At 53.1% G+C, this 16,724-nt stretch overlaps 1 protein-coding gene and 3 non-coding genes across 4 annotated transcripts; 2 read left to right on the forward strand and 2 right to left on the reverse strand.

The window, feature by feature from the left end:
* Positions 1-935: 935 nt before the first annotated feature.
* On the forward strand, positions 936-1,017 carry TRNAS-AGA (transfer RNA serine (anticodon AGA)). The gene has a single exon. It is a non-coding gene; the product is annotated as a tRNA-Ser (tRNA).
* A 2,330-nt stretch (positions 1,018-3,347) lies between these two features.
* TRNAS-AGA (transfer RNA serine (anticodon AGA)) lies at positions 3,348-3,429 on the reverse strand. Its single transcript has one exon. It is a non-coding gene; the product is annotated as a tRNA-Ser (tRNA).
* A 794-nt stretch (positions 3,430-4,223) lies between these two features.
* LOC128980461 (beta-keratin-related protein-like) lies at positions 4,224-4,541 on the reverse strand. Its single transcript, XM_054398935.1, has one exon. It carries the CDS (start codon positions 4,539-4,541, stop codon positions 4,224-4,226), a length of 318 nt encoding a protein of 105 aa, XP_054254910.1.
* Positions 4,542-9,936: 5,395 nt separating this feature from the next.
* Positions 9,937-10,018, forward strand: TRNAS-AGA (transfer RNA serine (anticodon AGA)). The gene has a single exon. It is a non-coding gene; the product is annotated as a tRNA-Ser (tRNA).
* The last annotated feature ends 6,706 nt before the right edge of the window (positions 10,019-16,724 follow it).

Below are 16,724 nucleotides of genomic sequence, written 5' to 3' on the forward strand. Positions count from 1 at the left end.
ACAGCCGTGGGATCCTCTCTGTCAGCTGCTGTGGGCAGCTCGCTCAGCACCGGGGGGGTTCCCATCTCTTCTGGCAGCTCCTTTGGTCTGGGGGGGTCAGGGCTGTGCCTGCCTGTCCCCCGCTGCAATCTCAACTGCTGAAGCTGCCTCATCCTCCCCTTTGGAAGGGGAAGGAAGAGCAGGACTCCACAGCACCAGCATGGCCACAGCCTGCAGATGGGCTGGGTGTCCTCATGCCACCTGGCAGCAGGGACCTGTGCCCACTGCTGCCCCTCGCTGCATGGCCAGCCTGGCTGTGCCTCCTCTGGCTCTGCTTTGCTCTGAGCTCCTGGAGAAAGGGCTCCTTCTCCTCTGCTTTGCTGAACCTGCTGCTGCTGCTGCTGCTGTGGGGAGGGGGCTGGAGTTAGGGACTGCTCTTGGGGGCTGGGCTTGCCAGCAGGTAGAGCAGAATGGGGAAAGGCAAGCTCTTAGTGTGGAGCTTGTCCTTGGGAATTGGGCCATTCTCTGTGCCTCCCTGAAGCCTGCAGAAGTGTTTCTTGGTTTCTGTTCTGTGCCTCTGTGTTAGTTCCCTCTCATTAAAGACTTTGTGCAGCATAGATGGAGACTCATGGTGGTTTGTGCACCTCCTCCCTCACTTGGGAAGTGCTCTGTAAGAAAGAGCACCGGCTTCTGTCCTGATCTTCCTACCAGCTGTGGACTGAGCTGTGTGGTATCCCAGATGCATTCCCCGAGGACAAGACTCTGGGAGCTGCAGCCTTACTCACTGCTGCTGAGCCTCTCAAGGACCTTGGAATGCTGGTAGCAGGCGCTCATCTTGCTGAGGGCAGGTGCCAGCTGCTGGGATTGGAGTGGAGCCCTGGAGCAGTGCCCAGGAAGTGGCTGAGAGCCTGGTGGCATCTCTTGGGCGGTGCCCACCAAGCAGGGGCATGGCACAGGTAGTTGTGGCTGAGTGGTGAAGGCGATGGACCAGAAATCCATTGGGGTTTCCCTTTGCAGGTTCAAATCCTGCCAACTACGGAGGGCAGCTCTCTTTTGGCCACCCTCCTGCAACTCTAGCACTTGGCTCCATTGCCCTCAATGCCCCTCCCAGAAGAGGGCTCGGTGGTTCCCTGACTCCCTGGAGGAAGAACAACGCTGGAGTGTCTTGGGGAGCACAGCACAGCATGGGCAGAGGCAGGACACTTCCAGCTGCATTTCTGGGCAGGGTTGAAGTCCTCAACTAGAGTGTAGAGGTGGCCGGGCAAGGTAGGTGTTTCTTCCTTCTTCTCAGGCAGCTCATTCTCAAATTTCCCAGCTACAGGCCAGGAGAAGGACAAGTCTGGTGCTATTCCAGCCAAGGAGCAGGGCCAAGCCGGTGTTCCCAGGGGGCACTACATTGGCTCTTTGTGGCTAGATATTGGTATCAGAGGGGAGAGGGGGTGCTGCAGTGACAGTCCCAGTATAAACAGCAAAGGGGCTGCAGTGATGGCCATAAGCCAATCACAAAGAACTATGAGAACCAACGGAGAACGATGCTGTCAAAAGTTGCCTCTTCCTTGTACTTAGTGAGCAGGGGCTTCCTTACCTGATGTGTTTCTGGGTCTGTGGGTAGGGTTGGTAGCTTCTCAGAGCCAAACACAGTCAAGAAATGCCTGTCAGCCAATCACAGAGCAGTAGCAGTATGAAATGCCAGGACTCAGGCTGAGATTTAGGCTCACAAAGGCCAGAGGTCCTTGCACAACGCAGCTCAACACACTTCTCCTTTTCTTCCTGCCACCTCAGGAAGTGGTGTCACCCAGGCCCTCTTCAGAAGCCTGCTTCTGTCCTCAGCCAGAGAAACTGCTCAGGGCAGGTGGTGACAAGCCTCAGCTTCCTCAGCATACAGGGAAGATGTGCTGCACACAGGGGCAGAAGAAATGCGATCAGATCTCGCATGGCTGCAGTGGTGAGCATCAAGTCTGGCCCAGAGAGATTTCTCAGCACCATGATCGCTACGCTAGAGACACACACTCCATGCTCCTGAGGCTTTTTGGCCCTTCTCTTGCCTACTTACTTATTTATGGTGCTTTGATATCAGCTCAACGAGCTCTGTACACAGACATAAGAGAAGGGGCTGAGGGGAGAGGGACTGAGAAGGGGCCACAGCCATGAGTGCTCAGAGAGCACTGGCAGGGCATATTAAAAATTGCTGGGAGAGGCATCAGCTGTGAGGAGCAGAGACAAAAGGCCACTTGCAGAGGATGGTTTTCATCTATGACCTCAAGGTTATGAGCCCAACATGTTGCCACTTCACCACTCTCTCCCACCTACATCTTAGCTGGAAACCCCTACCATGCCTGATGTGCCCTGGTACTGCCAGGGCTCAGCATCCTTCCTCTGTCTTGGTCTTTGCACAGGCTGCAAATATGTCTCCCCAGAAACCTCACTGTCAGTGTGCCTGCAAGGGCCTTGCTTTACCCTTCCTCCCACTTTTCCTGCCCATAACCCTGAGTGGGGACTCTCTCCTCTAGGTGGTGGAGGAAACCCCAGAGAAAGCAGCACCTTGTTGCTTTGCTGCACTTCAGCTGAGGGCTGCGTTGGGCACCTTGTTACTTTGCTGCACTCTTGCTGAGGACTGTGTTGGGCACCATGTTGCTTTGCTGTATTCTAGCTGAGGGCTGCGTTGGGCACCTTGTTACTTTGCTGCACTCTAGCTGAGGGCTGCGTTGGGCACCTTGTTGCTTTGCTGCACTCTACCTGAGGGCTGCGTTGGGCACCTTGTTACTTTGATGCACTCTAGCTGAGGGCTGTGTTGGGCACCTTGTTGCTTTGCTGTATTCTAGCTGAGGGCTGCGTTGGGCACCTTGTTACTTTGCTGCACTCTAGCTGAGGGCTGTGTTGAGCACCTTGTTACTTTGCAGCACTCTTGCTGAGGACCGTGTTGGGCACCTTGTTGCTTTGCTGCATTCTAGCTGAAGGCTGACTTGTGTACCTTTTTGCTTTGCTGCACTCCAGCTGAGGGCTGCATTGGGTATCTTATTGCTTTGCTGTATTCTAGCTGAGGGCTGCGTTGGGCACCTTGTTGCTTTGCTGCACTCTAGCTGAGGGCTGCGTTGTGCACCTTGTTACTTTGCTGCACTCCAGTTGAGGGCTGTGTTGTGCACCTTGGTGCTTTGCTACACTCTAGTTGAGGACTTCAACCCTGCCCAGAAATGCAGCTGGAAGTGTCCTGCCTCTGCCCATGCTGTGCTGTGCTCCCCAAGACACTCCAGCGTTGTTCTTCCTCCAGGGAGTCAGGGAACCACCGAGCCCTCTTCTGGGAGGGGCATTGAGGGCAATGGAGCCAAGTGCTAGAGTTGCAGGAGGGTGGCCAAAAGAGAGCTGCCCTCCGTAGTTGGCAGGATTTGAACCTGCAAAGGGAAACCCCAATGGATTTCTGGTCCATCGCCTTCACCACTCAGCCACAACTACCTGTGCCATGCCCCTGCTTGGTGGGCACCGCCCAAGAGATGCCACCAGGCTCTCAGCCACTTCCTGGGCACTGCTCCAGGGCTCCACTCCAATCCCAGCAGCTGGCACCTGCCCTCAGCAAGATGAGCGCCTGCTACCAGCATTCCAAGGTCCTTGAGAGGCTCAGCAGCAGTGAGTAAGGCTGCAGCTCCCAGAGTCTTGTCCTCGGGGAATGCATCTGGGATACCACACAGCTCAGTCCACAGCTGGTAGGAAGATCAGGACAGAAGCCGGTGCTCTTTCTTACAGAGCACTTCCCAAGTGAGGGAGGAGGTGCACAAACCACCATGAGTCTCCATCTATGCTGCACAAAGTCTTTAATGAGAGGGAACTAACACAGAGGCACAGAACAGAAACCAAGAAACACTTCTGCAGGCTTCAGGGAGGCACAGAGAATGGCCCAATTCCCAAGGACAAGCTCCACACTAAGAGCTTGCCTTTCCCCATTCTGCTCTACCTGCTGGCAAGCCCAGCCCCCAAGAGCAGTCCCTAACTCCAGCCCCCTCCCCACAGCAGCAGCAGCAGCAGCAGGTTCAGCAAAGCAGAGGAGAAGGAGCCCTTTCTCCAGGAGCTCAGAGCAAAGCAGAGCCAGAGGAGGCACAGCCAGGCTGGCCATGCAGCGAGGGGCAGCAGTGGGCACAGGTCCCTGCTGCCAGGTGGCATGAGGACACCCAGCCCATCTGCAGGCTGTGGCCATGCTGGTGCTGTGGAGTCCTGCTCTTCCTTCCCCTTCCAAAGGGGAGGATGAGGCAGCTTCAGCAGTTGAGATTGCAGCGGGGGACAGGCAGGCACAGCCCTGACCCCCCCAGACCAAAGGAGCTGCCAGAAGAGATGGGAACCCCCCCGGTGCTGAGCGAGCTGCCCACAGCAGCTGACAGAGAGGATCCCACGGCTGTGTTCTGAGGGAAAGAGGTGAGGATGGGGCCCGGCAGGGTCACCACCACCGGAGAAGCCTCGATGGCCACCGTGGAGTCAGCGCAGCGGGCGAAGCAGGGCTCACTGCAGCTGCTTGCCAGCGGGGTTGGGCCACAGGTGCCACAGGAGCGTGGAGGACAGGGCCTGAAGCAAGACATCTCTCGGTGAGGGAGGCAAAGCTGAAACACAGAGCAGAGAGGAAACGTGGATCTCAACACCACCTTGCTGCCATTCACCTCCATTTCTAGCTCCACGTCCAGGACGGGCCTGCAGCTGATCTTGTCAGCACACGCAACAGGTGCCACATCTGGCCTGCAGGCTGCATCTGAAGAACGAGGAGCAAAGAGGTGCCCAAGTGGCTGCTGATTCCACCAGGACCTCCTCCTGCATTCCCCAGAGCAACAGCACAGCTGAAGATTGACACAAAGCTCCCAGCACACATGGACTGGTGTCTCAGAAGTCATCATTTGGCCAGGGAACGTTCACAGTTTCATAGATTGCATTGGGTTGCAAGGGACCCTCAAGAGTCAGCTTGCCTAACCCCCCTGCAGTGAGCAGGGACACCACCATAGATCACCCAGGGCCATGTCTTCTGCTCATAGCACAAATTCTGGTGGGCAGAGCTCCCTGAGCCGAGCACATTGATCCCCTTCTGATCAAAAGAACCCCCCTCTTCCCAGACCTTCCCAGACACCACTATCAAAAGGGAGAGAGGTGACAGCCCTTCCACACTTCCAGTGCAGGGCCAAGCTAAGCTAGCCCAGGCATCAGCCTCAGCAGCCACCGTGGCAGCAGCTCAGCCCACAGCCAGGGATGGAGCAGGCTCAGGCTTACCTCGTTCCTCGTGGAAAGGGAGGCAAGAGAGGAGGATGCAGAGCCTGGAGCAGCTCAGGCTTTTATGCTGTGTCCCTGATGCCTGCAGGGCCACAAACATTCCTTGTGCATGAAGCATCTGAACACCTTGGAGCTGCTGCTGGTGGAGGCCCCACTGCTGGTTGAGCCCTCGCCTCTTTCATCTGAAGTGTTGTTTTCCCTTTTGATGCCACCAAACATTGAAACTGGAGAGATATGGATTTTTTGGGTGGATTGTCCAGTGGGTAAGGAATTAGTTGGATGACCTCATCCAAAGTGTATTGGTCAATGGCTCGATGTCCTGATGGAGACAGGTGAAAAGTGTTGTCCCTCAAGGGTCTGTATTGGGACCAGTGCTGTTCAATACCTTCACCAAAGCTACAGCAAGTCTGCAGACGGCACCCAGCTGAGTGGTGTGGTTGATAAGTCCGAAGGACAGGATGGTTGCCATCCAGAGGGACCTGGACAGGCTGGAAAGGTGTGCAGAGGAGAACTTCACAAGGTTCAACAAGGCAAAGTGCGAGGTCCTGCACCTAGATTGGGGCAACCCTTGATATCAATCCAGGTTGGGGATGATGAGATTGAGAGCAGCCCTGCAGAGAAGGACTTGGGGCTGCTGGGGGGGGGAGAAGCTGGACATGAGCCAGCAATGGGCACTGGCAGCACAGAAGGCCAAGGGCAGCCTGGGCTGCATCTAATGCAGCATGGCCAGAGGTGGAGAAGAGAGGATCCTGCCCCTCTGCTCTGCTCTGTGAGACCTCACCTGCAGTGTTGTGTCCAGCTGTGGAACCCTCAACACAAGAGAGACATGGACCTGATGGAGCAGGTCCAGAGGAGGCCACCAAGATGATCAGAGGGCTGGAGCAGCTCTGCTATGAAGACAGGATGAAAGAATTGGGTCTGTTTATCCTGGAGAAGGCTCCAGAGCAGACCTGTTACAGATAAGGGGGGAAAAGGTGAGAAATTTATAATGACATATTTATTTATTCATAAATTGGGTCCTGTCCCTCGTAATGTGACCTAAAGGTTATAAAGGCTCATCAGTGTGGCTGAGGGTTGTCTTCACAATAGGAATGGTTACAAATAGTTTGAGAATAGTATTTGGAAAAGACAGATCCAGAAGTAGCAGTAGAATCATAGAATCAGTCTGGGTTGGAAGGGACCCCAAGGATCATCCAGTTCCAACCCCCCTTGCCATGGGCAAGGACATCTCACACTAGATCAGGCTGGCCAGAGCCTCATCCAGCCTGGCCTGAAACACCTCCAGGGATGGGGCCTCAACCACCTGCCTGGGCAACCCATTCCAGGCTCTCACCACTCTCATGGTGAAGAACTTCTTCCCTACATTCAGCCTGAATCTCCCCACTTGCAGCTTTGTTCCATTCCCCCTAGTCCTGTCACTACCTGATATCCTAAAAAGTCCCTCCCCAGCTTTCTTGTAGCCCCCTTCAGATACTGGAAGGCCACAATAATCTCACCTCGGAGCCTTCCTTCTCTTCCCCAGACCGAACAGCCCCAACTCTTTCAGTCTCTCCTCATAGCAGAGCAGCTCCAGCCCTCTGCTCATCCTCGTGACCCTTCTCTGGACACCTTCCAGCATGTCCAGATCCCTCTTGTAACAGAGGCTCCAGAACTGGATGCAGTACTCCAGGTGGAGTCTCACCAGAGCGGAGTAGAGGGGGAGAATCACCTCCCTCGACCTGCTGGCCACACTTCTCCTGATGCAGCCCAGGCTCTGGTTGGCTTTTTGGGCTGCAAGTGCACACTGCTGACTCATGTTGAGCTTCTCATCTTACCATCACCCCCAAGTCCCTCTCCTCAGGGCTGCTCTCCTGCCAGTCACTGGAAAAGACAGATCCAGAAGTAGCAGTAATAACCCACGTACGAAAGGGAGGAACTTCCCAGGAACTTAGGAGTATATCGAATTCTCACAAGGCTGTTTGCTGATTGTGGGAGCTCATCTTTCCATTCCTTTTTTGTCAGAGAACTCTCCTGAACTGCTAAGGCTGCTTTAGTCCACGTGTGTGATGGGGGCGAGACCTGAGAGAAAGAGCTCACTCGCTCCACAACTGACCTGTTTATATGCAACCAAGTCTGATTTTTGTCACATGTCGCCAGGAGAGCATTTCCAAAGCCCAGGCAATAGAAGTGGGTGGCAGGAACAGCTAAAGATCTGTCCTTTGCCCAGACTTGCCCCAGCACGGGATCTGTGTCTTACAGTGCCTGGCAGGGCAGGTGGCTTGGGGGAAGGGTTCATATGAGTCTACTGACCCACAGCCCTGGGTGGGGGGAGGTGTCTCCCCCTGGCTCCCTCTATCCAAGCTTCTCTGCTTCCCCCAATCTTGGCTTCCCAGGTCAGGGAGGGGCTTTGGATTGTACTGCCACAAGACCTCAGAGCTGCATTTTAACATCTGAAGAGGACCTGCTGGGGAGGGACTGCTCAGAAGGGGATAGGCTGAGGGGCAGTGGTTTGAAACTGGAGCAGGGCAGAACTGGGTTGGACATCAGGAGGGAGTTCTGCTCAGTGAGGCTGGGGAGACACTGGAACAGGCTGCCCAGGGAGGTAGTTGAGGCCCCATCCCTGGAGACGTTCAAGCTCAACCTGGATGTGTCCCTGGGCAGCCTGCTCCAGCTGGAGGTGTCCCTGCTGAGTGCAGGGGGGCTGGACAAGGTGACCTTTGAGGGTCCCTTCCCACCTGATGCAGTCTGTGAATCTGAGTGTCATCTGTGCCCCACCTTCATAAGGGCAGTTTATGGTACTGGAGCAGAGCTTCGCAGGGGGGGTTGCATCACGTTGATTGCCTTTGTCACTTACTCAGGTAACAAGCAGATGTCAGAGAGCATGCACGGACCCCAAGTAGGTGTAGCAGGAATCCCTTTGTTGGCATCGAACAAGCAGTTTATGTAGGAAAAATGGAGCAGGCTAAACAATAACCTGACATGTTTTCACCCCTGCTGCTAATTGAGTTTCTTCTTTGATGTGTAGCTGTCCATTGTTGTCATCTTCCCATATCAGGTTGAGCTGATTTTGCATGTGGGTAAATGTCCTGTCTCACACTTCAAGTTGTTTACTGCAGTCAGCTCCTCATATCATCAGGTCATTCTTCTATTATCAGCAGCCTGCTGTTCTTTCTTGTTCTGAAGCCTTTCATAGATACTTTCTGTTGTCCCACAAGCAGACTCCTGTGTCGTGAACATTCACATCTGGGCAGAGAACGACCAAGTGAAACATGTGCTATGTGTGCATGAGCCTTACCAGCCACAGCAGAAGCACGTTGAGTGCAGGTGTGCATGAGGTCCTCAGACCCTTCAAATGTCCACACACAATACAGCTGGAGTGATCACTAACACCCACTAATGACTCACAAGCTGCACTAAGGCTAGTGCCAGGTGTGTCAGCAGGAAAAGAAAGGAGAGGGGCACAGTGCAGCCCTCGCAGGGCTGCCCAAGAGGCAGTGATCTCTCTATCTGGTTCATAACCAGACGTGGCAAGGCCCAGGGCTTCCTGAGGTACCTGGGAAGTTTGGTCTGCTCAGAGCGGGAAGTTGTCGTCCTAAAGGATTTCCAGAACTCCTTCTAATCTTCATTCTTCAGGAGAGCACTGAGGCAGCCACGAGAAGGCAGTGCCGTGGCTAGACAGCAGCAGCATAAGGCGGCAGAGCAGCCCCAGGTGCTTCAGGAATGGGGCTGACACGTGTGGAAATGCCCTGGAAGAAAGCAGCATTGTGGCAGGAATGAGGCTGTGAGCTCTGGTATCCCTGGCACGCTTGAGGCCAGGCCACCACGGCCATTGAAGTCCACAGCAGCAGTGACACTCAATGTTTGCCTGCAGCTCAGGGTTTTTCCCGACTCTTCCACATCACGATGACTCCCAGGTGCTCTGGGAGATTGATTTGATGTCCCTTTGAAATGGGAACTTCCATAATGAAGCTCATCCTTGACCCAGCAAAAAGAGCCAGGAGCTTTTGGCTGCCTGCCCTGTGCCTCTGGCCTCTGGACTCTGGGCTGACCTTGCTGATCCAAACAGGGCAGTTTGGGGGTGGGTCTCTGCCAGGGAAGGACACAGGCAGCTCTTTGATCACTCTCCCACATGCTGACTTACTCTTTTCCATCATCTTCTCCCTTCCCTACCTGAGCATGTTTGCCTGGCCTTCAGGGTTTTCCCAACTCTTCCATGTCGCAATAACTCTCACATGCTCTGGGAGACTGATCTGATGTCCCTCTGTAATTGGAAGCGCATGGACTGGGCCATCCCATCCCTGTCCCAGGAAAAAAGGGCCATGAGCTTTTGTCTGTGCCTCTCCCCTAGACCAGGCCACCCAGGTGTCTGGGTTCAACTTTCTGAGCAAACCAGGTCAATCTGGGTGTGGGCCTCCTTCAGAGAGGGACAGGGGCATCTCTGATCACAAAACCTGATCCATGGTAGAGCCTGGTGAATGTAGGCAAGGTCCTTGTGGCAAACACTTCTACCTGCAAAGGGCTTCCCTCCAGCCTACAACAGACTCCTTGTGCTGAGCACATGCACAGAGGGCTGCATTGTTCTGCATCAGGAGATGGTGCAGTCTTGACCTCTTGGTTGATGAGGACTGGGTCAGAGATCATCTGGGCAAACTGAACACTCACATATCCTTGGGCCCTGGAAGTGGCTGGGAGCAGGGCCCATCTCCTGGGCAGTGCCCACCAGGCAGGAGCCTGGCACCGGTAGTTGTGGCCGAGTGGTGAAGGCGATGGACTAGAAATCCATTGGGGTTTCCCCGCGCAGGTTCGAATCCTGCCAACTACGGGGGGCAGCTGTCTTTTGGCCACCCTGCTGCAGCTCTGGGAATCAGCTCCAAAGTCCCTCCAGCTGCACAGGGCACCCAGGGTCTCAGCAAAACCTCCTGGTCCGTCCTGCTTGCTCTTTCTTCCCCCGGGAAGTCCTTCTCCCAGTTTATCTGCTTGGTGAGTTGGACAAAGAGAAAGAGCCAAGGAAGTAGTCCACTTTTGTTGGTTGTTGAGCAGAACTTAACAGCTTGACTTCAGCATGCATTCCAGGCAGCACATCCCCTAATGTCTTCCCTGCACCCAAAACTATAGCTGCTTATCTGCAAAGACAGCCTGCACACCATGGTCCTTTGTGCTGACAAACAACCAAAGACACCTCATGGGCAGCACTCACAGATTCCCCTCACCTTTGGTCTCCCAAAGGAAGAGTGCTGTGGAGTAACAGGTAAGTGGGGGGAAGACAAGGAGTCAGAGCTAACTGCAAGCTACAGAAGAAGTCTATCTGTCCATTGAGGGCCTTTATTGCTAATGATGAAGAGAAGATCTGAGATCTCGCTTGGGGTGTTGCTGGTCTGCTCTTTGAGCCCTCCCTAGCTCCTGCACACACGGTCAGCTTTTCCCAGGGGGCTTTCCCAAATGTAGCTTAATGGGAGATGATGATTTTTTGTGTTCTCTTCATACAAATGCTAAAGAGCCCTTGGGGGTGACTATGACATCAGGACATCATCCTCTGCTCTCACAGACATCAGTTATCATCAGTTATCTCTCACAGTCCCTGAGAGAAAGAAGGGCTGCTGGTAGCCCTCCTGGTTGGTGAGGCATCTTAATGAAAAGAGAAATCCTATGGGGCACATGCAGAGAGAGCCCAGAGAAAGAGCACGAAGGAGAGAAGAGAGAAGTCTATTGCTGGTGCAGGTTGTGTTCCCTACAGGAGTACCACTAAGCTGTGGCAGAAGCAGCACAAGCAAAGAAGATCAAAGAAGAGGTTGGCAGCATGGATGAAGAAGGAAAGGGGCAGTGAAAGGAGGACCTGAAGCTGATACGGGGATCTCTTGATCTGCAGTCAAATTCTCTGCCTTCAGCAGTAGCTCCTGCAACAGGAAGGCTGCAGCCACACTCTTCAAGGCACATCTACACTCACATCCCAGCCTTCTGAACAGCCTTCAAATACCTCAGTGGTAAAAGGAAGACCAGGGAAAATGTGGGCCCATTGCTGAATGAGGTGGGTGCCCTGGTGACAGAGGGCGCAGAGTTACCGAAGGGCTTCTCTGCTTCAGCCTTTACTGATATGGCCAGCCCCCAGGAATCCCAGTCCCTGGAGGCAAGAGAGAAAGTCTGGAGGATGGAAGGCTCTCTCTTGGTTGACAAGGACCAGGTCAGAGATCATCTGGGCAAACTGAACACTCACAAATCCGTGGACCCTGATGGGGTGCACCCATGAGTGCTGAGGGAACTGGCTGATGGTGTTGCTGTACCACTCTCCATCATTCTTGAATGACTGGGAGAGGTGCCTGAGGATTGGAAGAAAGCAAATGTCCCTGCAGTCTTCAAAAAGGGCAAGAAGGAGGACCCAGGGAAATACAGCCACTCGGCCTCACCTCCATTTCTCCAAAGGGCATGGAGCAGCTCATTCTGGAGGTCATCTCTAAGCACATGGAAGAAACGAAGGTTATCAGGAGTGGTCAGCATGGATTCACCAAGAGGAAATCACTCTTGACTGATCCGGTACCTTTCTATGATGGGGTGACCAGCTGGGCAGATGAAGGAAGAGCAGTGGATGCTGTGTACCTCGAGTTTAGCAAGGCTTTTGACACCAGCTGCCATAACACCCTCATAGGCAAGCTCAGGAAGTGTGGGATAGAAGAGTGGATGGTGAGATGGATCGAGAGCTGCCAGTTCAAGAGAACTCAGAGGGCTGTGATCAGTGGTGCAGAGTCCAAGCTGGAGGCCTGTGGCCAATGGTGTTCCCCAGGGGTAAGTACTGGATCCAGCCTTGTTCAACACCTTCATCAATGGCCTGAATGAGGGGACGGAGTCTACTTTCAGCCAGTTTGCTGATGATGATATCAGACTGGAAGGATTGCCTGGCACACCAGAAGGCTGTGCTGCCATTCAGCAAGATCTGGACAGACAGGAGGGTTGGGTGGAGAGAAATCTAATGACACTCAGCAAGGACAAGTGTAGAGTCCTACACCTGGGCGAGAATAACCCCCTGCACCAGTACAGGTTAAGGGTTGGGGGTTGACCTGCTGGAAAGCATCTCCATGGAGAAGGACCTTGGAGTCTTGGTGGGCAGTAAATTGACCATGAGAGAGCAATGTGCCCTTGTGCCCAAGGTGGCAAATAGCATCCTAGGGTTCGTTAAGAAGAGTGTGGCTGGCAGGTCAAGGGAGCTTCTGCTCCCTGTCTGCTCTGCCCTAGTGAAGCATCACCTGGAGTATTGTGTCCAGTTCTAGGCACCCCAGTTCGCAGACTGTTAGGGGTTGAAAGGGACCTCTGGAGATCACTGGGTCCAACCCTCAAGAGCGACAGGGAACTGCTGGAGAGAGACTCCAATGAAGAGCTATGAGGATGGTTAAGGGAACAGAACATCTCTCTTCGGAGGAAAGGCTGAGAGACCTGGTGCTGTTTAGCCTGGAGAAGAGCAGCCTGAGAGGGGACCTGAGCAGTGTTTACAAATACCTTCAGGGTGTCAAGAAGATTGGGCCAGTCTCCTTCCAGTGGTGCCCAGTGATAGGATGTGGGGCAATGGATAGAAACTGGAGCACAGGAAGTTCCACCACAACATGAGGAAATTCTTCTTTACTTTGAGGGTGACAGAGCCCTGGAGCAGGCTGCCCAGAGAGGCTGTGGAGAGTCCTTCTCTGGAGACTTTCAAAATGTGCCTGGGTGTGTTCCTGTGTGTCCCACCTTAGGTGAACACGCTTTGGCAGGAGGATTGAACTAGATGATCTCCAGAGATCCTTTCCAACCCATAATGTTCTGTGATTCTTTATCTCAGTTTTGCTTTTGTACCCTCCTGTTTCTTAACTGCCAGCTCTGGCATGTGGATGAGAGAAGAAACCATCAGAGAGAGCACAAACACACAGGGCTCAGCACTGCCACCTCATCCTTGCAACCTGAAGCCATTTCCTCTTGTCATATCACTTGTTATTAGGGAGGAGAGATCAACACCCACCTCACTCCAGCTTCCTTTCAGGGAGCTGTAGAGAGCACTAAGGTCTTCCCTCAGCCTCCTTTTTCCACAGTGTGAGAACTGTCTCCAGTAGTGAACCCTGGGGAACACCACTTGTGAGCAGCCAGCAACTGGGTTTAACTCCGTTCACCACCACTTCTTGGGCCTGGCCATCCAGCCACCTTTTAACCCAGTGAAGCCTCCACCCATCCAAGCCATGAGCAGTTTCTGCAGAAGGATGCTGTGGGAGATAGTTTCAAAGGCTTTACTGAAGTCCAGGTAAACAACACCCACAGCCTTTCCCTCATCCACTGAGCAGGTCACCTTGTTGTAGAAGGGGATCAGGTTTGTCAAGCAGGTCCTGCCCTTCAGGAACCCCTGCTGACTGGGTCTGATCCCTGGTTGCCTTGCACACGCTGCTTAATGGCCCTCAAGGTGATCTGCTCCATGACCTTCCCAGGCACCAAGGTCAGACTGACAGCTCTGTAGTTCCCCAGATTCTCCTTTCAGCCCTTCTTGTAGATGGGTGTCACGTTTGCCAATCCATGGCCACCTGGAAACTACAAGTTGAGGGAAACTTTCCACCACAATCTGGATATGGCTGTGGGGCCCAAAAGAGGGAAGGATGCAACTCAGAGGCTCTCCAGTTCAGGGATGAGAGGTCAAGGGAGATCCGTGGTGATTAATGAGAGAGAAGAGTTGTCCCGGTTTGCAAAAAGGGTAAAGGAGATTTTCTGGGGAACCATGGAGAAGTGATGATAAACTGGAGAAAGTTCAGCAGATGATTCTTAGGTTAGTCGTGGGATGGAGGCTCTGGCCTTGTGAGAAGAGGCTGAGGACCCCTGGCTTTCATAAATGGGAGAAAAAAAGTCTTGGTGGGGATCTAATAGGAGCCTCCCAGTGCCTACAAGAAGGTTACTGCCACAGCTGGAGCACGGCACCTGTGGTCAAAAACAGAACAGGCAATGTGTGGTTGGATACAGGAACAAATGCTTTGACTCCTTGGGTGGGTCTAATTATGAAAAGTTCCTTGCTTTTCCTTCAACCTCACCAACAGGCTCTGTCAGTTCAGCCTACTAGGAACCTTCCTGGGATATCTCACAAAATCTAAGGCTGGTGAGAGGAACCCAGGCTGCCTCGGCCGGGAGCTGTCACCTCAGGGTCACAGAGATCTGAAGACCTACCCTGAACTAGCTCTCACTGGCTGAGAACTCCATAGTGATGATGAATCTATAGGAGATTTATCTTTCAAAAAAACCTCAGGCAGATAACCATGGCCAGAATTGCAGCTGGCAGGAATCTAGCCTGAAAACCTTCCAGCTGCATGGGACACTGCTTTACAGAAATGAGGAATCTGCTCTTCAGTGAGTGGAGGCTTCCTTGCCTAATGTGCTTCTGGGTCCACAGGTAGGGTTGGCTGGTCCTGCGGGCAGATGTGTATGATGCAGTCCAGAAATGGCTGTCAGCGGTCACAGAGCAGCACGACAAGATCTTGGCTGTGATGTTTAATAAGAGACAACCTTGCCCCCATGCCTGTAGGGGAAGGCACACCCTGGTCAGATGGACTTGCATGTACATGGGAAGGGGCAGCTGGCACTGCCATCACTCACAACAGTGGCAGGAAGAGGGGGGAGACTTGAAGGGAAACGGTGCACCCAGCTGCCTGCTCAGCATGTCCAGCACAAAGGACCTGTCTGCAGAAGTGGAGGGCAGGACACCTGTCACTGCTTCTGAGCAGAAATAAATCATATAAACAATTGCCTCATGCTGGAGCACCAAAATATGAATTGTTACAGTGTGAGAGCTGAAATCCCCCTCCCACACCGACAGAACCAGGCTAGCTCATGCTGGAAGCAAATGAAAGCTGTATTTACAGGCAAAACTACAATCTATGATGAAATGCAATGAATATGTACAAATATACACGATTCACAACATTTACAAATATGTACAATCAACAGGGAAAAAAAAACCCCACAACAAAACCCTTCTGGCCCCCAGAAAGGGCTGTGCTTCTTTCCCAGTGGACCCCCCCCCCCCCTCCCCCCGCCCCGAGCAGGCAAGAGAGGGAAGAGAGTCAAGAAGCAGAGAGGCTGTTAGACTTAGCTTGTCAAGGTCAGTATGTTCTCTTCAGTCAGGCGAGAGAAGAAGCAGGCAGGCTGAGAGAAGATGGACTGTGAGACTGCCCAACTGCCTGTATTTTGTTTTGAGTAGTGATTCTTAAACGTTTCTATCTCTCCAATGGAAGTGTTTAGAATAATCAGTATTTGCTTTCTTACACCCAATAGTGATTTATTTACATCCTTTCACTTTCTCTGCTCGAACTTTGGAGAAGAAAAGTTAAAAACAGCCTTAAAACCATCACAGTCAGGGTAAAAGGTCTCCCTCTGCTATTGACTACAGTTAACTGCAGTGGTCAGCCATGTGCAAGTGACTGGATTTCTGCTGAGGGATTTGTTGTGGGGAACAGGGATATGACCCACTCAGGGGCCAGCTGTGATGGGGATTCACTGACTCACATTATCACCCACCAACAGCAGTAGCTGCACAGGGCAGATGTTACCCAGGAACAGGTAATGAGTGGAGTCCTGTGGCAGGAAAATTTGCAGCTAGCCCAGGATCCAGGACACAGAGTAAAGAACTACAAGAGCAAATCTCTACTGCTGTGCATGGATGCCCTCTCCGGCCCGGAGCACATGGAATTCAGGTTTAAATGCGGTGCTTGTACCCTTCCAAAGTTCAGGTACCACACACTGGACTGATCACTAAGACCCACACTACTCATGAATTGCAGCAATCCTGATGGCAGCCAGTTTTCTGTGGCTAGAAATGACAGGGGATGGGGTGAGACCCTGGAAGAGCTGCCCAAGACATGGAGACTTCTGAGACAGTGACAGTATTCAGAATTGGATGTGATAAGATCTAGAGGCTACTAGGAGTAACTCGGTCAAGAAAACCTTCAGAGGTCCCTTCCAGCCTTGATTGTTCTCAGGTGCATTGAGTCTGCTGGGCAGCCACAGGAAGCAGATGCCGTGGAACATGGCAGCAGTGTAAGATCACACAGAAGCCCCAGCTGATGCAGGAACAGTGAGACTGCTGTCAGAGGTAAAGGAAGGCAATGTCTTGGGTAGACAGCAGCAGCATAAGTTTGCCCAGTGGCTTCAGGAATGGTGCTAAACTGTGTGGAAATCGCCTTTGATAAAGCAACATTTGGGTCTCATGAGGTTATGAGCTTTGGTATCCCTGGCACACATGAGGCTGGGTCCATTCAATTCCACTAATATTTCCCTGCAGCTCAGGGCTTTCCCCGACTCTTCCACAGCATGATGACTCCCAGGTGCTCTGAGAGATTGATCCAATCTTCCTTTGTAGTCTGAAATGCATGGAATGGGTCCCTCCAACCCTGACCCCACAAAAATAGCCGAGAGCTTTTGGCTGCCTGCCCTGTGCTGCTCCTCCAAACAAGGCCATGCAAGCCTCTGACTCCTGGGCTGGACTTGCTGATCCAAACAGGGCAGTTTGGGGGTGGGTCTCTGTCAGGGAAGGACGC

This window comes from Indicator indicator, unplaced genomic scaffold (genome assembly GCF_027791375.1).
Source record: "Indicator indicator isolate 239-I01 unplaced genomic scaffold, UM_Iind_1.1 iindUn_scaffold_204, whole genome shotgun sequence".
NCBI classification, from domain to species: Eukaryota; Metazoa; Chordata; class Aves; order Piciformes; family Indicatoridae; genus Indicator; species Indicator indicator.